The sequence below is a fragment of the Spermophilus citellus genome (assembly GCF_964194105.1).
Source record: "Spermophilus citellus genome assembly, chromosome: 3".
Classification (NCBI taxonomy): Eukaryota; Metazoa; Chordata; class Mammalia; order Rodentia; family Sciuridae; genus Spermophilus; species Spermophilus citellus.
The window spans coordinates 215,369,692-215,390,446 of record NC_138184.1 but is presented as its reverse complement, the minus strand read 5'-3'; the positions used below and the strand labels follow the sequence as shown (position 1 = coordinate 215,390,446).

The following is a 20,755-nucleotide window of genomic DNA, read 5'->3' as shown; positions in this document are numbered from 1 at the left end:
ATCACTTATTCGCAGTGGCTGGACCACGTGTGCGTTTATAGCAAGCAGATTGCATGTGTATTGGGAGGACTGTGAGTTTGCCTTTGTCTGGCTTTGTGGACTGACTCCATGAAGGTAGCATGCTGTAATAGAAAGCACCTGGGATCTGGAACCCCCTGCTCTTGGTATGGAATATCACTTGCACCTTTCATCAACAGTGTAGTCCCAACCCCACAGAATTCTTGTAATCACAGAGCAAGGAAAAGACTATTCAAATCCTCTGTGAACCTATGAAGCTTGATTAAAGTACTTAGGCAGGATAGCAAAATGTTACCGAGTCATTGTCTTTGAAGGAATGACACTGAATTTTTATAGCCCTTGAGTACTTTGTGAAAGTGCTAGCAGGATCCAGAAGGGATCCTCTTGGAGGCTTGCTTTGTTCCTTTCTCTGTGTTGACAAGTGATACCTCTCTCTATTAATGCCATAGGCTGGCATCAATCATGGGCTGACTCTGGCCTGAGCCCTGCACCAGCAGTGAGATGTTGACATGTCTGCTGAGACCTGGAGCCCACAGCTGCCAAGGAGACCCAAGTGGTCTGGTTGGCACTTGCTGGGTTTATCTTTTAACTCACGAGTCTTTCCCCTGAACTGATTCAGTTGCTTACCTTTTCTGAGTTCCTTCGTGTGGGTGGCTGGTTAGGTGCATTTGGTCCTTGCTTCTGGGGAGGTTCTTTTCTCCAGAGAGGAAAGTTTGATAACAACTTTGGATGTTTCAGGACTGTCTATCATTAGGACTAAATTGTTTCATAACATGATAATTACTGTATCATCCAAAGTAGGGGAGACTCTGGGAAGGTTAGCAGAGCTAGAGAAGGTTTATTATTGGTTATCCAGGGGATGTTCATGAAAACATTCATTAGGGCTGCTCAAGACAAAGAAAAAAGAATGTCAGCAGAGTAACCCAACCTGGGCAGCTTCGCCTTCCCTCCGGGTAGAATGGGATTCCAGAAGTTTAGCAGAGTCAGCGTAATTGGCCAGGGTTGACGCCTCTTTTCAGGGGACAGAATTGTGGCTCAGACATGGGGGCCCTGTGAGTTCATCTTTTGCTTTTTCATTTTCTGTTCTGTGTTATGTGTTTCTCTTTTTGTTACTTTAATTTGGCTCTTAAAAGAAACTTTGTCAAACACTGGCAGAATATTCACCATCAGTCAAGCAGTAAATGTCTTTGGGGAGCTCCTTAGGGAACAGAGGCTGGCTTCAGGTTATTGTATAATCCAGAGTCTGGTTCTAACCTTAGCCTTGCTGTGGTTCTGCTCCTTGTGACTCACAGAGGGGTCTGGATTTGCAGCGTGACCTGGAGCTTTTAGAATGAAGGACTTGGGCTCTGCCTAGACCTGTGTCAGTATCTGTGTCTTAAGATGCCCAGGTAATTCATATGCACTATCCTGAACGGTAAAGCTCAGGGACAGTGTTTGGCAGCTGAAAAATCTATGAATTTTCCTTTGACCTTGGGCATATCTGAATTTCTGGGAACTTCCTGCTGGTGTAGGAAGAAGGGTGGTGATTGGAAGCCAAATCAGCCTTCAGTGGTCAAAAATGAAGTGACTGCAGAATCACAGGTGGTCTGGTGGTTTCAATATGCAGATGCCTTTGACATCTAATTTAAAATCTCCGAGGGTGGCTCATAGAATGTGAATATCTTTTAAAAAATTCCCTGATGTTCAAGCATATTTATTACAATGTTGCACATCATAAAAATACCTTTAAATGTTCCTCAAGAGGAATGAGTAAATGCAATGGAATATAATCTGGAAGTTTGATGAATGAAGTAGAGCTAGATGTATAAATGTGGCTAAATCTAAACACTGTTTTTGAAGGAAAAAAGTTGCAGGGAGATGTTTGAAGCATGGCACTATTCATTTAAAGCTTAAAGATAACATATAAAAACCTGTATAGGGATGATACACTCAAGGTCAGGTTAGTAGTTAGTTCTGAGAACGAGGAAATGAAGTGGGTGGGAGCTTCCACAGTCCCTTCATATATTCTGTCTCTTAAAAATGAAGGTGTGAGGGAGGGAGAAAAGAAGAAGGGTGGAAAGAGCAGAGAAGAAAAGGTTGCAGAAGCAAACATGGAAAGTAAGATTCTTTTAAAGGAATGAGTACATACTTGTTGGGGATACTCTACCTGTAATTTTTCTGAATGCTTGAGGTGTTTCATTATAGAACAGTAGCACTCAACTCCCCTAGGAACTGGGCTGCAGGCAGTTGGAATGGTTGCTGAGCACTCCTAATGACCTCCCATTTCTGAACGTGTGTGTGCCCAGAGGAGTCCCTCACCCCGTCTCGTCTTCACAGACACCCTGCCCAGGGCCTGCAGCACCCCTGCATTCTGTGCTGATGAGATGCAACCTTTGCTGCACTCGTGATGCAAGGAAGCCCACCCTTGAAACCCTGGAGGTTCCCCGCCCACCTCAAGGGCCTCCTGTCTGCGGTCCACTCTCTCCTTTAGTAAGAGGCTGTGTCCTGACCTTAGAGCACGAGCTCCAGGATCAAGTCCCACCTTCCCTTCCTGCATTCATTTTCACATCTTCTCTTGTTCCATTCCATGGTGGGACTTTGTTGTTCATGTGAACCCCAAGGATTTTCATTGCTTACCCCCAGTGTCACTGTTAGCAGTTAGTTCTCGTACTGCTGTATCTGCTTTCTTGACTTTCTTTCCATACCAGAGGTGTTCCTAAAGTTTAATCATTAAGAATGTCACATGCTGGTCTGTGACTCAGGAAATGTTAAGGAAGGCAGAAGTGTCTAAACCCGCTGGTGCCCAAGTGGACTTTTAAATTATTATTATTTTTAATATACATTATTGTGGTGATTCTAAAGAGGGGTGATTTTCTGTCCCTTAGGACGGTCATTTGGCAGTGTCTGGAGACCTTTGGGGTTTCACCCTTGGGGGATGAAGTGAAGGCCAATGAATCCTGCAGTACACAGAACCACCTCCCCCATCCTCCCCTGCAAAGAATTATCCTGTCAAATGTGTCAGTAATGCCAAGGTTGAGACATCCTGCTCTGCAGGTCCCCATACCATGAATAAACCCCCACCACTGAGGCATAGGGAACCAGAGGTTGGCCTCAGGTAATTGTATAATGAAGAGATCTGGTTCTAATCTTAGGGTGAAATTGTTTCATCTCATTTAAGGTGGGACAGTAGAAAAAGGGATCTGGGAGTCCCCTGGATTGTCAACAGACTATTCCTATGTCATGTCCATGGCATGGTAGAGGCCACAAAGATCATAGCATTGGAGGTGGAAAATGGCAGTGGTGCCCAGTGAATCGTGCCATCTTCCAGCCCATCATCTGCTGTGGTATTGTGCCATTCCTCTCCTCAAGAAGTGGAGTCTACTTTCCCATCCTGTGAGTCTGGGCTGGCTTTGTCACTTGCCTCAACCAGAACAATGTGGGGAGAGGGATACTGTGTGACTTCCAAGGCCATTCATCTTCTCCCTCATGTGAAGAAGCTCAGCCTGATTCAGTCTCCTTGGAAAAGACCCAGGGGTCTAGGGGTCCCAGCCCAGCAAAGCCTCTGCCAACGCTCCAGTCGCTGAGGGTGTTACCGGGGAACCCAGTGAAATCAGCTCACCCCCACCCCAAAACCCACCCAGCAGTGAGAAATACTAAATCATGGTTATTTTAAGCCACTAATTACCGGGGTGGTTTGCTAGACAGAAATAGACAACTGGCCGTTGCAGGTAAGTGGCTTCACATGAAGCTCTGCTCCCTGTGTTTGCCTTCGAGTGTGTGCAAATACCTTCTTTGTTTCTTGCAGCACTTCTCAGAACTTCTGGATGAGTTTTCCCAGAACGTCTTGGGTCAGCTCCTGAACGACCCTTTCCTCACAGAGAAGAGCTCCTCGTCGTCGTCCATGGAGGTGGAGCCATCCCCAACGTCACCCGCGCCCCTCATCCAGGCTGAGCACAGCTACTCCCTGAGCGAGGAGCCCCGGGCCCAGTCACCCTTCACCCATGTGGCCACCAGTGACAGCTTCAACGATGGTAAGAACCCAATCCTGGGCTCCTTAAGGGGGTGGGTGTGAGCCGTGTCACCCTTAGCACCCACTTTAGCCAAACAGCTGCTGCGGGCAGGGCCTAGTGCTTGGGCTGTGGGAAAACACCAAGAGGCACAGGGCTAATAGGACACCCATAGCACAAGAGTTAATAACAAGTATCAACAAATGGGACTTAATTAAACTTAAAAGTTTTTTCTCAGCAAGAGAAACAATAAGAGAGGTAAATAGGGAGCCTACATCCTGGGAACAAATTTTTACTCCTCACACTTCAGATAGAGCCCTAATATCCAGAGTATACAAAGAACTCAAAAAATTAGACAATAAGATAACAAATAACCCAATCAACAAATGGGCCAAGGACCTGAACAGACACTTCTCAGGAGGACATACAATCAATCAACAAGTACATGAAAAAATGCTCACCATCTCTAGCAGTCAGAGAAATGCAAATCAAAACCACCCTAAGATACCATCTCACTCCAGTAAGATTGGCAGCCACTATGAAGTCAAACAACAACAAGTGCTGGCGAGGATGTGGAGAAAAGGGTACACTTGTACATTGCTGGTGGGACTGCAAATTGGTGCGGCCAATTTGGAAAGCAGTATGGAGATTCCTGGGAAAGCTGGGAATGGAACCACCATTTGACCCTGCTATTGCCCTTCTCGGACTATTCCCTGAAGACCTTAAAAGAGCATGCTACAGGGATACTGCCACATCAATGTTCATAGCAGCACAATTCACAATAGCTAGACTGTGGAACCAACCCAGATGCCCTTCAATAGATGAATGGATAAAAAAAATGTGGCATCTATACACAATGGAGTACTATGCAGCAATAAAAAATGACAAAATCATAGAATTTGCAGGGAAATGGATGGCACTAGAGCAGATTATGCTTAGTGAAGCTAGCCAATCCCTAAAAAACAAATACCAAATGTCTTCTTTGATATAATGAGAGCAACTATGAACAGAGCAGGGAGGAAGAGTGGGAAGAAAAGAGTAACATTAAACAGAGACATGAGATGGGAGGGAAAGGGAGAGAAAAGGGAAATTGCATGGAAATGAAGGGAGACCCTCATTGCTATACAAAATTACATATAAGAGGTTGTGAGGGGAATGGGAAAATAAACAAGGAGAGAAATGAATTACAGTAGATGGGGTAGAGAGAGAAGATGGGAGGGGAGGGGAGGGGGGATAGTAGGGGATAGGAAAGGTAGCAGAATACAACAATTACTAATAGGGCATTATGTAAAATTGTGGATGTGTAACCAACGTGATTCTGCAATCTGCATTTGGGGTAAAATTGGGGGTTCATAACCCACTTCAATCTAATGTATGAAATATGATATGTCAAGAGCTTTGTAATGTTGTGAACAACCAATTAAAAAAAACAAACAAAAAAAAAATAATAATAATTCTTGGGCTGGGGATGTGGCTCAAGTTGTAGCGCGCTCGCCTGGCATGCATGCAGCCCGGGTTCGATCCTCAGCACCACATACTGAAAGGATAAAGGAATAAAAAAAAAAAAAAAAGAGGCACAGGGCATGTTCCTCTACACTGTGTCCCTGAGAACTTGCTATAACTGAATAATTGCACGTTATTGTTAATGTGTCTGCCTGCGGCTTGTCTGGGCAGCTGAGCAGCCATTTGTAAATCAGATTGGCCCTCTGGTTGATCATTCCCTCCCATCCAGTAAGTTCATTGTGTCAATAAATGGTGCTGTTTTTCTGAGAAAGAATTTTTAACACTACTTTAACACTTCTTAGAAGCTTCTTAGGCATCTCTTAACCCATTTCCAGCATGTTCCATTGACCCCCACTTGTCTGGGATCTTGGTGAGTATCCCCAGACTTTCCTATTGATATAGGAATACTAGACCAATCGATCACGCCAATCAGCATACCATAAATACAGTATTTGTTGAAAGTCTAGTTTTTCTGGATTTAGAGGTGCTAAGATATTTTGACCATTACTTTATGGGCCTTTCATTGGTATATGTTATATCTTTTAAACTCTCCAGGGCATGTGCACCTTTCTTATTATACTGTGTTTTGTTTTCCTAGAGGGATCACCGGCTATTTTAGTATTTGGAGTAAGTTTTAAAAAATTTATTCTCTGTTCTCAGCTCAGCATATGATGTCTTCCTCAGAGGAGGGTGACTTGGGGTGGCGGGGGAGTCACTAAGTTGACCGTCTTCAATTTGGCCTGAGCATTGTCCTCCCACTTTCTGTGCCGCTGTGTGCATAGCAGCACCTTTTACAGGTGGCTACCTCCAGAACTAGTTTCCTCGTGCCCCCCTAGGTTTAAAGGCAGATGCTGTATCTACCTCTTGAATGAGGCAGAAGGAGGTGGAACTCCTTCTCCAGTGCGGTTCATAGATCTGCTAAGAACCAACCCTGGTACCAATAAAACATCGTATCTTGGAACAGAGAATGTTGTGGGTGGTAAAACTTTCCATCTCAGATGCATTCTTCCTTTGAAGACAGCTATGCTGACCATCAGGCCAGGAAGTGTGGCCTTATGTTCTCAGCAAAAGGCAGATCTGTTAGTGGGTTCTCTCTTGCTGGACCCTGCTGGAGGCTTAAGTATAAGCTCAGATCTGCCCCTGACTCCCTGTAAGAGTTTAGATGCATGATTCTTTAATCTTTTTTTCTCTATGGTTTGTCAATTTTTTTTTTTAACTTCAGATCAGGAGAACAGGGGAAGGGGAGGCCTCCTCCTTTTCCTCTTTCTTCTCCCCTTCTTCTCCCTCTCTTGCTGATCCCTTGCTTTCTTATTTAAATTGCTTTCAGGAATGATTTCAGTTCCTGCCGTCTGTCATAATTAAATACTGTTGCCCCCTTATCCTCATAGCATAGTCCGTTACTATAACAATATACCATAGCAAGTTATTTAAAACTCATGCATTGTTTATTTCTAGAATTTTCCATTTAGTGTTGTCAGACCATGATTGACCGTTGGTAACTGAAATGTGGAAAAGAAAAACATGGGTAAGGGGGGACTACCATGTTCCTCATTCGTCACTGTGTGTAGGAGAGCTGTAGGAGGTCAGCCCTTCAGGGTTTCAGCTTAGATAAATTCAAACAATCTTAGTTTTGTTATTTTATAAGTGGATGTTAGCTTTTGATGAGTGGTCAGACTACATGACCATTCCAGTTTATTCCAGTCTTTAGGTCCTCTGTGGAGATGGTTCTTTTTTTTTTTTTTTTTTTTTGAGATGGTTCTTTATAACAGCTGTACCCACCTTGGCTTAAAGTTTCCCCCATGCTTTCTTCACTGCTTTGCCTACCTTATTCTACACTTTCTCTGATGCCTGTAATTCCAGTCCTACTTCCTTTGGGGAATTCATTCCATTTCTCTTATCTTGGTTATCTATTGCTGGGTAACAAATATTCTCCAAATTAATAGCTTAGAACAATAACAATCATTTATTCTGTCTTGTGATTTCTGTGGTAAGTACTCAGCATTGACTCTCCAGTGTGGTTTGGGTTTAGAATCTTTCTCGAGGCTTAAATCAGAGGCAGAATAAGGCTACCTTCAACTGATAATCTTCCCAGGGTAGAGGTCTGCTTCCAAGATGGCTCCCTCACTACACAACTGGCGAGTCAGTGGGGTGAATTGGTTGCTCTTTGTGTGGGTCTCTCCATGGGGCTGCTTGGAGGCGTCCATTGCAATGCCTTTTCTAACATCGCCAGGGAAGTTGTTCTGTTGGCCGCACAGGCAGGGCTGATTCACAGTGGTGGAAGGGGATTGTAAAAGAATGTGACCACCAGGAGGCCAGGATCCCTGGAGCCATCTTGGCAGCTGACTGCCACACCTCTCCTCACAGTGACGTCTGGAAAGTGACCTTCTTCCCTGTCTGAACTCTTTGACCCCATGTGATCCGTGCCTTACATTGTTGCCATTCATTCACCAAGAAGTTCTTAAGATCTGATGTAAGGCACTGGAGGACAAAGAAAGAAAAAAAATCGTTCTTTGCTCTCATACAACTTATCAAGTGGGGAGATTAGAAAGATACAGGACTGAGTGTACGGCTGTTAAGCACGCACCAGCAGGTTTAAGGTTGTGTGCTCTGTGTTCCAATCCTACTTCTCCACTGGCTACTGGTGGGCAGATTTCTTATTTTTCCAAGCCACTGTTTCCTTACGGGTAAAACCAGGGTGATAACAAACTCCTTCCTGCCTTCTTGTGAGGATTATGTGACATACTTCAGTGCCTAGCTCAGGACCTGACTGATAGGAAGGAGAATGTTTTCATCTGATGTTACAATTGTGATTATTTAAAACCAAGAGCTGTGTTATGGTTTGGAAATGAGGTGTTCCCCCAAATCTCCTCCGTTACTGCAGGAATGTTCAGAGGTGAAATGACTGGATAGTGAGGGCTGTGTGTAACCTATCTTTCCACCCTCGATTGAATGGACTGATTGGGTGTTAACTGAGGGCAGGTAGGTTGTGGCTGGAGAAGGTGGGTCACTGGGTGTGTACCCTGGAGTGGTTCATCTTCCCTGCACCCCACTCCCATTTCCTGACTGCCATGAGGGAAGTAGCTTCCCTCCGCCATGCCTGTCCCCCATGATGCTCTGCTTCACCTTGGGCCCACAGCAATGGAGTCGGCCATCTATGGACTGAGACCTCTGATATCATGAGCCCAAATTGACTTATTCTTCTATAAATTGTTTTTGTTGGGTATTTTGGTCATAGCAACTGCAAAAGATGCTACAACAAGCTGAAGAGGTCAAGAGGATCTTGGATATTCCGGAAGGCTTTTGTAGAGGATTTCAGAATTTACCAACCTGTGTTCTACAAAGAACTCCAATGGGTACTGAGCTGTACACCTTATTAGTGGATTATTCTGTTTTCATTGGTCATTTTTATAATCCTCTGGAGGACAGCCAGCTACACACCAGCAGGAGCTGATTCCTTAGGATCCGTGAATAGCAATGTTTCCTTAGAGAGTAACTAGGGTGTAGTCAGTACTCCAACATGTTCTGTGAAATGAAGATATAAGATATTTCATGAAGATTGTTAGATATTCATTTTTGTTCATATTTTTCCCCCTCAAATCTTGAAACAGATTATTCTCTAGGATGAAGCTGACCTCATAACATGGCTTTTGAGAGTCTTTGTGGCCGGATCAATTGCCCTTTCCTTCGCTATGTCCTTCCACTCCCTGTCCACATGACTCTAGCCTTAGCTTTTCCACTGCATGCCTTTATTGACACTCAATCCAGGGCCTTCTCCCACCCTCTGCTCCCACCCTCCTGCCTTTCAAGACTCATTACTCTCCCCAGTCAAGTGGCGCCTTTTCATCACATTTTCATAAAGCTTTCTTGCCATTTCTGCAGAGATGATTCCATTTGTTCTTGTATTTTAGCCATCCATGTAGCTGTCAATTCTCTTCCATATTTTGAGATGACTGAGGTCAAGTACAATTCTCTATCTCTGGTACCTTGCATTGTGCCAAGTAGAAGTTAAGTGTTTTATAAATGCTTTATGTTCATTTTTAAATGTTCACAGCTATTTTTAATTATCTACCTTATGCATGACAGTTACTGATACACAGAAAAATAAATCATAAAAAGGGACAGGAAGTTGGAGAAGAAAGAGTGTTAACATTTGAATTAGGACAGACAGGGAAGACTTTACATTGAAGGTGACATTTGAGTAGAGGTCAGCAGAAGCCTCTCACATAGAGGCTTTTAGAGGAATTAGCAAGCTCAAAGGTCCTGTATCAGAATGTGAAGAGAATATGTTGGTACCCATATCGTATTAGGACAGTAACCTCTCAGGAGGAGTCAGCCATCCAGCAGCCTTGCCGTTCTAGAACGTGAGGGTTGAAAGCAACCTACACAAATGTGGCAGACTAACTGTGCCTTTATTGACACTCAGTTCCACATCTGTTTGTTGAATGCCTTCTATGTATCAGGTACCGTTCTAGATACTTATGGGACATAACCGTGAAACCTAGACCCTGCCTCTGAGAAGCTCAGAGTCTGGTGAAAGTGCCCTGTTATACAAACACCTTATAGTCAGAAGGGAGCAATGTCCCCAGAGGAAATTATTCTGTGTAAGTTCCCAGGAGAGAGATCACACCCATTGAAGATTACAGGAAAAGTTGCATGAATGGGGCAAAATTTCACTTGGGCCTTGGAGCACTGCCCAGACTTAGTCCCATGGAGATGGCTGGAAGGAAGCAGATGGGGAGTGGAGGGCTGGGGCAATGATTCTTTTGCAATAAGATCCCTAGTGAAAGATTGAAAATAAGCAGACTTCCAAAAGCTCAGGGTTCCTTTCTCTTTCATTGTTTTTTTTTTCACTTTTATTCTAATGAATTTAAATACAACATAAAGGAATTATGAGTGCCACCTACACTAATGATTTAGAATGGGGATAAATAATTAGTGGATGTTTTTCAGGAAGACTTTCTTATCATGAGGCCCAAGCACACACCATTTGCACCTTCCGTTTATAGGTCCTGTGCTGCAACAGATTGTGCTGATCATTTGCCGAGCACAGGCAAGGGACGTGAGATAGATTTTGCAGAGTTTCTGGTCTACAGTTTATTTTTGTTGAAGTTTCAATGTTTTCTCTAAGCAGATGCTATTTTCTGATAATAGCAAAGGCTTTTTTTTTTTTTTTTGGTAAGTAAAAGATAACAAATATGGTTAGTAGATTGAGATATATAAAGTCAAAATTAGGCAATGTGGGTGGTTGGAGGGGGAACTGACCAGCTTAGCCTTGTCCAGGTTTTTAGCTTCAGTGATTTTTCTGGGTTTTGAGGATGGACAGATGTTTGGGAACAGAATTCATTATTCATACAATTTAAGCCAAAGGGTGTGTATTAACGGGGGTGGGGGGGTGGGAGGTAGAATAATCGTCCTCCAGTGCAAGTGCTTTATCAAAGCAGGTAATCAGCCTGATGAAGAAGTGCAGTTGCTCTTTAAGTAACACATAAATATGTAGCATTCAGGGCTAGCTGTTTGCATTTGGATCTAATATTCTTTATTTCTTGATAACAATCTAGGACAAACAAGGAGTGATTGCCTCTAGAGATAGAGAGTGAGCAAATTTTCATTATAATTGAGAAAGCCTGTGATTTAGTTCTGTGTCCAAGTTTACGTAAATACAATTCTTCTGTAATTGATTCTGATAAGATACACAGTTAGTAGAGGCTTAGTTTATTGGTTTTCCTTCCTCTTCCTCCCCATTTCTCTCTCCTCTTCTGCCTCTCACCGTAACACTACTCTTTCCCCACTCTTCCTTCTTTGCCCTCTTCCTTCTCTCTTTCCCTTCCCCTTCCCTCTCCCTGCCTAAACCCCAAGGCAGTCATATAGGGAAAATGTAGACCTTCTTATCCCATCATTCTATCATGGACTGTGTTAGTCCCCTTTTAGTGCTGTGATCAAAATACCTGACAAGAATAACTCAGAGGAGGAAAATTTTATTTTAGTTCATGGTTTGAGAGGATGTGGTCCATCATGCGCCAACTCCAAGGCTGTAACGTCATGGTAGAAGAGTGTGGCCAACAAGAGCTTCTCAGTGCATGGCAGCCAGGAAGCAGAGAGAAGATTTAAAGGAAGATATAGTCCTCAAGGGCATGCCCTCAGTGAACCACTTCCTCCAGCCATGCCCACCTGCCTATGGTTACCACCCAGTGGTCCATTGGCATTGTTAATCAAATGGATTAATCCCCTGATGAAGTTGCATCCCCACAATCCAGTCATTGCTTAAAAGCTCCCACACCTCTGGATCTTGATGCAGTGGGGACCTGGCTTCCAACACATGAGCTTTTGGGGGAACATTCCAGATCTAAACCAAAACATGGATCTCAGATGGACTGTGGATCCTTAAAACTGTCTATAAAAGCTTGGGCTATCTGCTTTGTTAATTTCTGGTGAAAGCCTTTCTAATTTTTTTTTTTTTTTTTGAGTCTCAGAAGAGTCAAAGTTCAAGTGCCTTATCAAAGCAGGTAATCACCCTTTATCAAAGCAGAAATATCCCAGTAAAATGTTGTGGATTTTTTTTTTTTTGAGTGTGTGTTTGTACCTCACAATATGGAGGATAGTGTTTCTAGTTCTAGATTTTAATGGTGTTCCTTTGTGATTAAATTGAAATACTAGGCTTATTGCTCAGCTTTCCTAGGACTGTAACGAATATCTGAGATAGTCAACTTATACAAAGAAGAGTTTTATTTTAGCTCCCAGTTTTGGAGGTTTTAGTCATGACCAGTTGGCTCCATTGCTTTGGGCTTGTGGTGAGGCAGAAGCTCATAATGGGGCAAAACTGCTCATCTGATGGCCACACAGTGAAGGAGAGAAAGAGAAAATGGCACACCCCAGTGACCTAAAGTCTCCCGTTAGCCACGCCTCTCTAAGTTCCTACTGCTTCCTGAGAGCTGGGGACCAATCCTTTAACACTTGAGCCTTTGGGGGTTGTTTAAGATGTAGACTGTAGCACTAGTAAGCATTTTCTTTTTTCTATAATTTCAATAATGTTCTTAAAGAAAAAAATATAGTGCTGGGCTAAGTCCATTCTGAGAGAATTAGGCATATCCCTGTCCTCCAAGATGATATGCAACCCCAGTTAGAAATATAAGTAAATTATCAACAGATCTTAGCATTCAAATAGAAATACAGAAATGATCTAATACCATAGCTGTATCACACACAAATCTAGGTAGGTTCATATATGATGGGTTGAAAAACTGGAACTAGGTCTACAGAGCGTGGTCTGGGAACATAAATAATAACCATCTCCCTTCTGATGAGTCTGCTTGGGTGTCTGGGGTTTGCAGGGTCCAGGAAGGACAGGGTGGGACAACTTAGTATGGATACCCTAAATTTATAGAGCCGTTTTCATAGATGGGTGTGAAAACAGTCATCTGTGAGCTAAAGGTGAGCAGATGGTGCTGGTGTGAAGTCACATGGGGTAAATGGGACAGCCAGGGGAGGGCGAGGGCTCAGGGTTGCTCACTACGTGATGGGAAGCAGGACCTAAGCAAAGGTGGCTGTTTTTTTTTCTTTTTTTGAGATAAGAAGAGGAGAATAATGGCTCATGGTTGCTAATGTGAGAGCAGGGAGAGGTACACAGATCTAATTAAAGGTGAAGGTCTATCACATTGATGGCAGAGAAAGCATGGATTTTGAAATGATTAGAAAAGCTGGCAGCATGATTAGCACAAGGTCGAGTATGTTGGAAAAACGGGTAGAGATGAGTCATAGGACACTAAGGTTCTGCTTTGCAGTGTTAGAGGGATCTGGATGTTGACGTGTTCCCAGGAAGTGGGGCCCGAGAGTAAGCCACAGAGATGAGACGAATAGCTGTATCTTCATCACATTCAGTATGAGCTGTGATAAGAGCATCAGTCTGAGTCATGTTGGAGGGGGTAGACTCAGGTGGGAAAGGAAGGTATGTTCGTCATCTAGGGGTGGGTTGAAGGAAGAAGATTGTGCTTGGGTAGGAACATAGACAACAAGATAATGGTGCTTTCTTTATTAAACAAGAAAAGAAAAGAATAAAAGTGAAATGACTCCTTTGTCTGCCTAGCCATTGAAAAGCTGCAGCAGTAAAAAAAAAAAAAAAGCAATGCTTAGAGTTCTCTAGCAGTTAAAAATACTTTGGTTATTCCTGAATGAGAGCTCTGACTTCAGTGAAGAAAAATAAAAAAATACGTGGGAGTTTCATGTATGTGTGTGTATTAAATACATCTTTTGAAATCAATTACTTGTCTTACAGGTACTTATTTTGTTTTTACTTTAGACACATATCCTACAGTAGAACCTGAGATGCTAAATGCAGAACCCTGACTAAGTACAGTGTTGATTTCTAGAGTCAAATCGATTTGAATCTGTGCTCTGCCACTTAACTACTAGTGTGATGTATGATGGATTAGTTAGCTCTTATGTCTTTCTTTCCCGAGCTTTAAAATGGGAATAATAATAATAATAATATTTAACACATAACGTTATTGTAGGGATGGAGTCAATACTTCCTGAACACTGAGAATAGTGCCTGGCAATTTGTAAGCCCTGAATAAATATGACCTGTTATTGTTATGGCCTTTGTGTGGATTATTGCATAATTAAATACATAATTTACCAAAGGCCATAATCAGAATAACAAGACCCAGGGAAAGAGCTTCTGTATCCACAGCATAGAAAGAACATGGGAAGAGTTTCTCTCAGAAACTGTGCTGACCACGGGTCATGATGGGTGCCTGCTGTATAATAACCACTCAGCCTATTTTAGCTGTTATTAGATGGTTTTAAACTGGGATTCCTCCAGAAACATTGGATTTAGTCTGTTAGTTTTCTTGTCTGTAAGATGCGAGTAGTGGTGTTACTTACTCCACGTAATTACTCTTAGGACTAAATTAATTAATTAGTATCTGCAAAGCACTTAGAATAATTTCCAGCACATAGTAAATACATAGTTACCAGTAAGTATCTGCTAGTTTTATTATTATCGATATTTCTTGACAATATTCAAGCTGAAAGTGACTTCAAGGTTAAGGTGCTTAAGAAGGGAATTTTGAGCATACGGGGCGCTTAACTTCTACAGAGTGGCCTGTTGTTTCAATATAATTCTGATATTTTCTACTGAAGTCCTGACCTGCCCTCCCTAAGCTTCTAGAACCTGTTTTTTTTCCTTTATGATATTTTTGTGTAAAAAATTGTTGAAGATTTTTCAGCTCCTTTGAAAATACTCAAAGGGCAAACAAAGCAATTGAAGGATTTAGATGGGACATGCATGTTTAATTTATGAAATTTCCTCTTTGCTTTACAGATGTTATGTAAATAATAAATGGATTATATGTACATTTCCATCATATAAATGGTATTTGCCCCCTGTGAGTTCTCATTTTTAGGATGTATGGCCATTCTGTTTCTACATGGTGTGTGTGTGTGTGTGTGTGTGTGTGTGTGTGTGTGTGTTTATAAAGGTGCTGCCAGTTCCCACTTGAGGATTTGATCTTTTGGTTGGTTCTGCAGGGATCAGAGCCCATTTGGTGCAGTTATCTTGGCAGGGGAAGTGGAAATGATTGAGGATCCCCATTTTGTTTCCATTGTGTTGCCTTCAAGTTTCTGCCTTTTGTAAGCTTCCTGCCCACTCGATGCTCTGGGAGTCTTGGCGTCCAACCCCCTTGCACGTGGCTGCGGTCTTGCCCTTGATGTGAAGGCCTGTTCCCCACTGTAGACAGTGGCTTGCTTCCTTTCTGTGCTGACAGATCAGGGCGATGCTAAGGAGATGTGCCATTTGAGTTTGACCTTTGGCAGGAGGCTGCTGGAATAAAATCAGATGATACGGGGTTGTTTTTCTTATGCTCCATGGGATGCACTACTGAATTTACCAGGGGCGTTATCCATCTGAAATGAAGCTTAAAATGTGTGTCAACACAATTCAGGAAAAATCTTTTTTTCCCATTTATATCTGAACTTCAGGATTTAGAAATTATGGAATACAGTGTGTCCACTGACTCTTGCTTTTATAGTTTAGCCATCTACTCAAATAGCCAAGGGAAATTCTAGTTCTAAGCCTCCGTGGCCCTACTGATGTTTTTGCCAATAAAATTAGACTACAAAAATAAGGTCGTAGGGGAAAGTCATTGTTCCTTCGTCTCCTTCACTCCGTCCTTTGTTAACCCCCTCCCTCAAGGTTATATTTGTCATTTTATTTTCTCTGAGTTGATACTTATTTCTGCTGGGGACAGTATAATTCTACACCCAGTGGTTCAGAATGATGAACGCTCTTCTTTAGTTTCAACCAAACTGGAATGCGGTTCTTACCAACTACTTTCTGGCTGACTTTCTTAGTCTGAAATGGTTTATTTTTATGATGTAACTGGAAGTCTAATCAGCCAATTTATAAATTTTATTGATTTGATTCACAGTTAATGATTTGGAAGAATTATTTGGGAAATCAGTGCAGCTATTTTGTAATATACTTTGAAGTAATAGATTGAATTTTTTCTTCAAACATTCAGCCATATTATATCAGCTAAGAAATCATCACAAACTTTAGTACTTTAAAAAAATATTTTGCTATTATAGCTCATATGTCTGTTTCTTGCAGGGGACTTGGCTAATGTCTGTGGGGGTCAATGAGTGACACTACTTTCTCTCTCATCTCTAAGGCCAGCAAGGGGTTGGCTGCTCTTGGCTAAGCTCATGTGGAGACAGCTCTCATCTATGTGTCTGTCGCCTTTCTCCTGGATCCGTCGGTTTTCCTGCCACATCCTTTTCATAGTGGTGGTAAAACACCAAGAAAAAAGTGCGGTTCAGAGCTAATGTGCCATTAGCTAAGTGACGGCTAAGTGACGTCACATGGCCAAGTGCAGGGTACTGAAAACTACATGATGAAAGACATGGATAGAGAGAAAGAGAGAATGAAGACCTGAAGCCCCTAATGCATTTTTTACATACATTAAGGTGGCCGTCAACCTGTATGAGTCAAGGGCCGTTCAGGGTCCCTTGAGCCTTGTGGGCTTCTCTGCAATAATTGCCATCCTGCAGCACACAGTAGAGCAGGCAGATGAGGCCATGCCCAGTTGTGATCACCCAGGGGCAGCAGTTTCCTAACACAGGCAATTTAGAAATGCATGACGCGTAACGGGTGAGAAGAAAATCACCCGAGTTCCGAATGATGAGCCAGACGTATGTTTACTATTGGGGTATTTCCTTTGTCTCTTTTCTCTTAGTTCCTTCATTAATAGTATATTATTATACCCAGATTTTTTGCCTTTTAACATTACATTATAAACCTTTCCTTGGTCATTAACAAGGTTTTTAAATGCAACATTAATATCTGAATGAATATTCCATTGAACAGATGCACCATAATTAACGTAACCTTTTCCTTATTCTTTAGCGTTCTGGTTATTCCCAGTGCTTTGTGATTATAAGCAATGACGCAACAAATGTGTTTATGCATGAATCTCTACCCACATGTTGAATTGTTTCCTTAATGGAGAGAATCCTGGCCAAACACAGCAATCTGGGCACTGCCACTAATTTGCAGTATGATCAGGACTAGAATGTCAGTTTCCTCTTCTATAAAATGACATCCTTGTGCTATATTGGTGGACTTAAACTTCTAACTCTAAAACTTTCAAGATTGCTGTATTGGAGTGAAACCATGAAGCAAACACCAATTGTCCTCAGCAAAGCTTGGGGGAGTAGAGGCGACTTCCTGGGACTCCTCACATGGAAGAGCTCTGTGCCCTTTGAGAGAAGAGGTTTCCTTTTGCAGCTCAGGTGTCATTGCTCACTCTGCAGTCTCCTCTCCCTGAGAGAGCAGCGATTATATTTATGTTTTTAAATAGGGCTATGGGACATGAGCATTAAGAACAAAAACTGGCCAGGCACCATGTTGCATGCCTGTAAACCCAGCAACTTGGGAGGCTGGGGCAGGAGAATCATGAGTTCAAAGCCAGCCTCAGCAAAAGTGAGGCGCTAAGCAAGTCAATGAGACCCTGCCTCTAAATAAAACACAAAATAGGGCTGGGGATGTGGCTCAGTGGTCGAGTGCCTCTGAGTTTAATCCCCGGTACCAAAAAAACCCATCAACTGAGCTGGCTTAGTTTATGGCCATGTGCACACTTTGAGAATGGCTTCCCTGGATTGGAATAACTGACTTCATCACCCGTCTTCATTTTGTCTTACAATTTTGCATTTACTTTTTTGCGTTTATTTTTGCCTTCTGTTGCCTGGTGAATTCAGATGGATCACAGTCCCCTGCCCTGGCCTTCTCTCTGTTTCCTGGTGATTGCGTGAGATGGTTTTCCCAGGGATGCTTCCTGACTGTTCTTTTCAGTGTGCACCCAGGGCTGCTTCTTGTCTTACTGTCTCTTCCAGCCTCTGCCAGGCACCAGCGTCGCTCGGTTTGGGTGGACTTCTAGTGCTGATTTCAGGAAGCAGAGACCTCAGTGTCTCACCGCCAAGTGAAGAAAGAGCAGTCTGTTCTCCCGGCCCCTCCAGGCCTTCCCCGACGACTCTGTCCCAAGGGTGTCCTCTTGCGGTACACAATCTTCTAGTTCCTAAGCTCTTTTGGGAGAGGGATTGGTCTTCTTTTGGCCCGTGGTCCAGCGGCTTCTCTAAGCTGAATTGGGATGCCTATCTGGCCAGCAGAATTCTGTGTAAAGTACAGTGTGGTCTCCTTCCTCTGGCTGCCATCAAAAGGCCCTTTGTCCCCTCCCACCCCCTCCTTCGCCAGGATGTCGCCCACGCCCTACGGATGACGGAAGTCCCCTATGGCACCGCGGCACTCAGCAGCACATAGCCCTCGCTCAGAGAGCAAGAGATCACATTGTGAATGGGAACCTAACTTTTTCTGGGGTTGAAGGAGGCTGCTTCTGCAGTACAGTTTTAATCGTTGTGAACTTTGGCTCTCAGCTGCTGCTTCCACCCTCCCCTCCAGCCCTGGCAGTTGTGAATGACTTTCACACACCTTTTCGTAAGAAAACTGGAGTCAGGAATCCAGTTTCAATATATGAACAACTCTGTTCCCCGAAACAGTAGCGGGTCACCAAGCATGTGGCTTTAAACGTGTCCATAGAGGGGATGGAGAGAGAGAAGGGGAGGGGAGGGGAGGGGAGGGGGGAGAGTGGAGAATGGGATAGACAGCAGAATACATCAGTCACTAGAAAGGCAATTTGTAAATCAATGGAAATGTAACTGATGTGACACAGCAATCTGTATACGGGGTAAAAATGGGAGTTCATAACCCACTTGAATCAATCTGTGAAATATGGTATATTAAGAACTATGTAATGTTTTGAACAACCAACAATAAAATAATTAAAAAAAATAAAATAAAAAGAACTTGATAAAAAAAAAATACGTGTCCATAAAGCAGACACTTATCTTTGCTTTATTTCCACCTTGTTTTAGTACAGGTGGCGTTGTTGGGGGTGTGGCCTTGGGAAAGCCCTGGCTTGTTTTTTCTTGTTCTGTGCCTGTTTGTAGACAGGGGCTTTCCTTTCCTTAACCTGTGGCTAAGGTGCTCTGTCCCCTCTGTCTTCTGCTGGGCTATTATCTGTCCCCAGGCCTGGAGATAATCACCATGGCCTCTGTCATGAGACAAGACCCAGACTTGCCACTTACGTTTTAGCAAAGGGCAGATGTTTGTTGCATCTCTAAGAACTGAACAGAGGTTCTGGGGGTTGAGTTTAGATCCAAGGCACATGCAGAACCACAGGGAGAGCAGGAGACACAGACTAGGGAGTCGGAAGGAAAAAAGGAGCCAGGAGAACAGTGACTGCCCCTGGGGAGAAGGAGAGGCCTGTCATCCTGAGACCTCAAGTGCCAACCATTGGCTTCTTTCCCCCTTATTTTCAGCTGAGCTTGTGTATTAATTTTTGAATAGATGTCACCTTCACTTCCACTGCCCGGACCTGTCCTCTTCCTCGCTCGCTCTGCCTAGTTCTTTCTTTATGTGCGGCTCTCCCAGAGTTTCTCCAGGCAGATGCACAGGTGGGCACGCACAAGGACTGTCTTACTTTGCCATTAATCTCTTCACCCAGTTCTCTGCTCTCCCACACTCTTCCCTTCCCCTTCGTTCCCGTCCCAGGAACCCCTGGCGGGAGATTTGTTCCATCAGGAAGGTTGCGGTTGTGTGCATACTTGATGCTCTAACAAGGTCTCTGTTGCTTGTCTCCTTCCCACAGATGAGGTGGAGAGTGAGAAGTGGTACCTGTCGACAGACTTGCCTTCCACCACCATCAAGACAGAGCCGATTACGGAGGAGCCACCCCCGGGTCTTGTTCCTTCTGTCACCCTGACCATCACAGCCATTTCCACCCCTTTCAAAAAGGAGGAACCCCCTCTGGAGATGAACACGGGGGTATATTCAATTTTTTTTTACATATAAATACGTTGGATCAAAAGATACAGACCTTCATTCTTCAATAAGGCCTTTATTCTAGTGGCTATATCGACTTAAGGGCATATAACTGTGTATTAATGCATATGTGCAGGAAAATACCAAGAATATGTTGATTTGGTATCAAGCATGGATCATATCACAACTTTAAAGGAATTGTTCACAAAAATTAATACTAAAGTGGATTTCATTTTTTTCCCTTTGATTGCTATAACAAAATAAAAAAAATCCAGAGTACCCATGGTAAAGTAAATAAGTAAGTAAAAGTCCCTATGACATTGACTTTGAAGCCAGTGGAAAGGGAGAGGCTTAGAGGATGTCTAACCCACACCTGACAGGGCCATGGCTGTTGGGAGGGAATGCCAGCCCCTGGGTAATATTTTACTTCCCCAGTACAGTGCTGAGCTGCCCTTACCCGCTCCATAAATCTCCTGCCTACTGATTCCTGTTGTTACCTGTGGCAAGTGTAAGAAACCAGGAATATTTTCCTGCTTGAGTCCAGGTCTACAGCAAGTAGAGTTTAATTCTACTCTGCCTTCTCTCTGGGTATTTCCAGGGTCCAATAATGGACCAGTGTCATGTTCATGTATCTTCTTACAGACGTTGGAGCCGGTCTTGACCTTCCTAAGTTCTACAGGTCAGGTTAGAAGCAATGACTCCCTTAGCATTCACTAAGTAAGATCTCCTGGGATCAGGATTTAGTGTCTCCATGTCCTGGAAAAGGTAATGATCATGAGAGCCACTGACACACAGCTGCCTCCTCCTGCTGTGGAGGAAAGCCCTGTGCAGCTGCAGGCTAGGATTCCTCCCTCAGTAGCTTCCTGAGCCTCTGCCA

At 43.3% G+C, this 20,755-nt stretch overlaps 1 protein-coding gene across 1 annotated transcript in view; it reads left to right on the top strand.

Moving 5' to 3' along the window:
• Positions 1 to 20,755, top strand: part of CREB3L2 (cAMP responsive element binding protein 3 like 2) — a 112,965-nt gene that overhangs the window by 59,320 nt on the left and 32,890 nt on the right. Inside the window, exons 2-3 of the mRNA XM_081286321.1 lie at positions 3,803 to 4,028; positions 19,706 to 19,881. Of these exons, the coding sequence (XP_081142447.1) occupies positions 3,803 to 4,028; positions 19,706 to 19,881 (402 nt within the window). The remainder of the gene's footprint in view (positions 1 to 3,802; positions 4,029 to 19,705; positions 19,882 to 20,755) is intronic.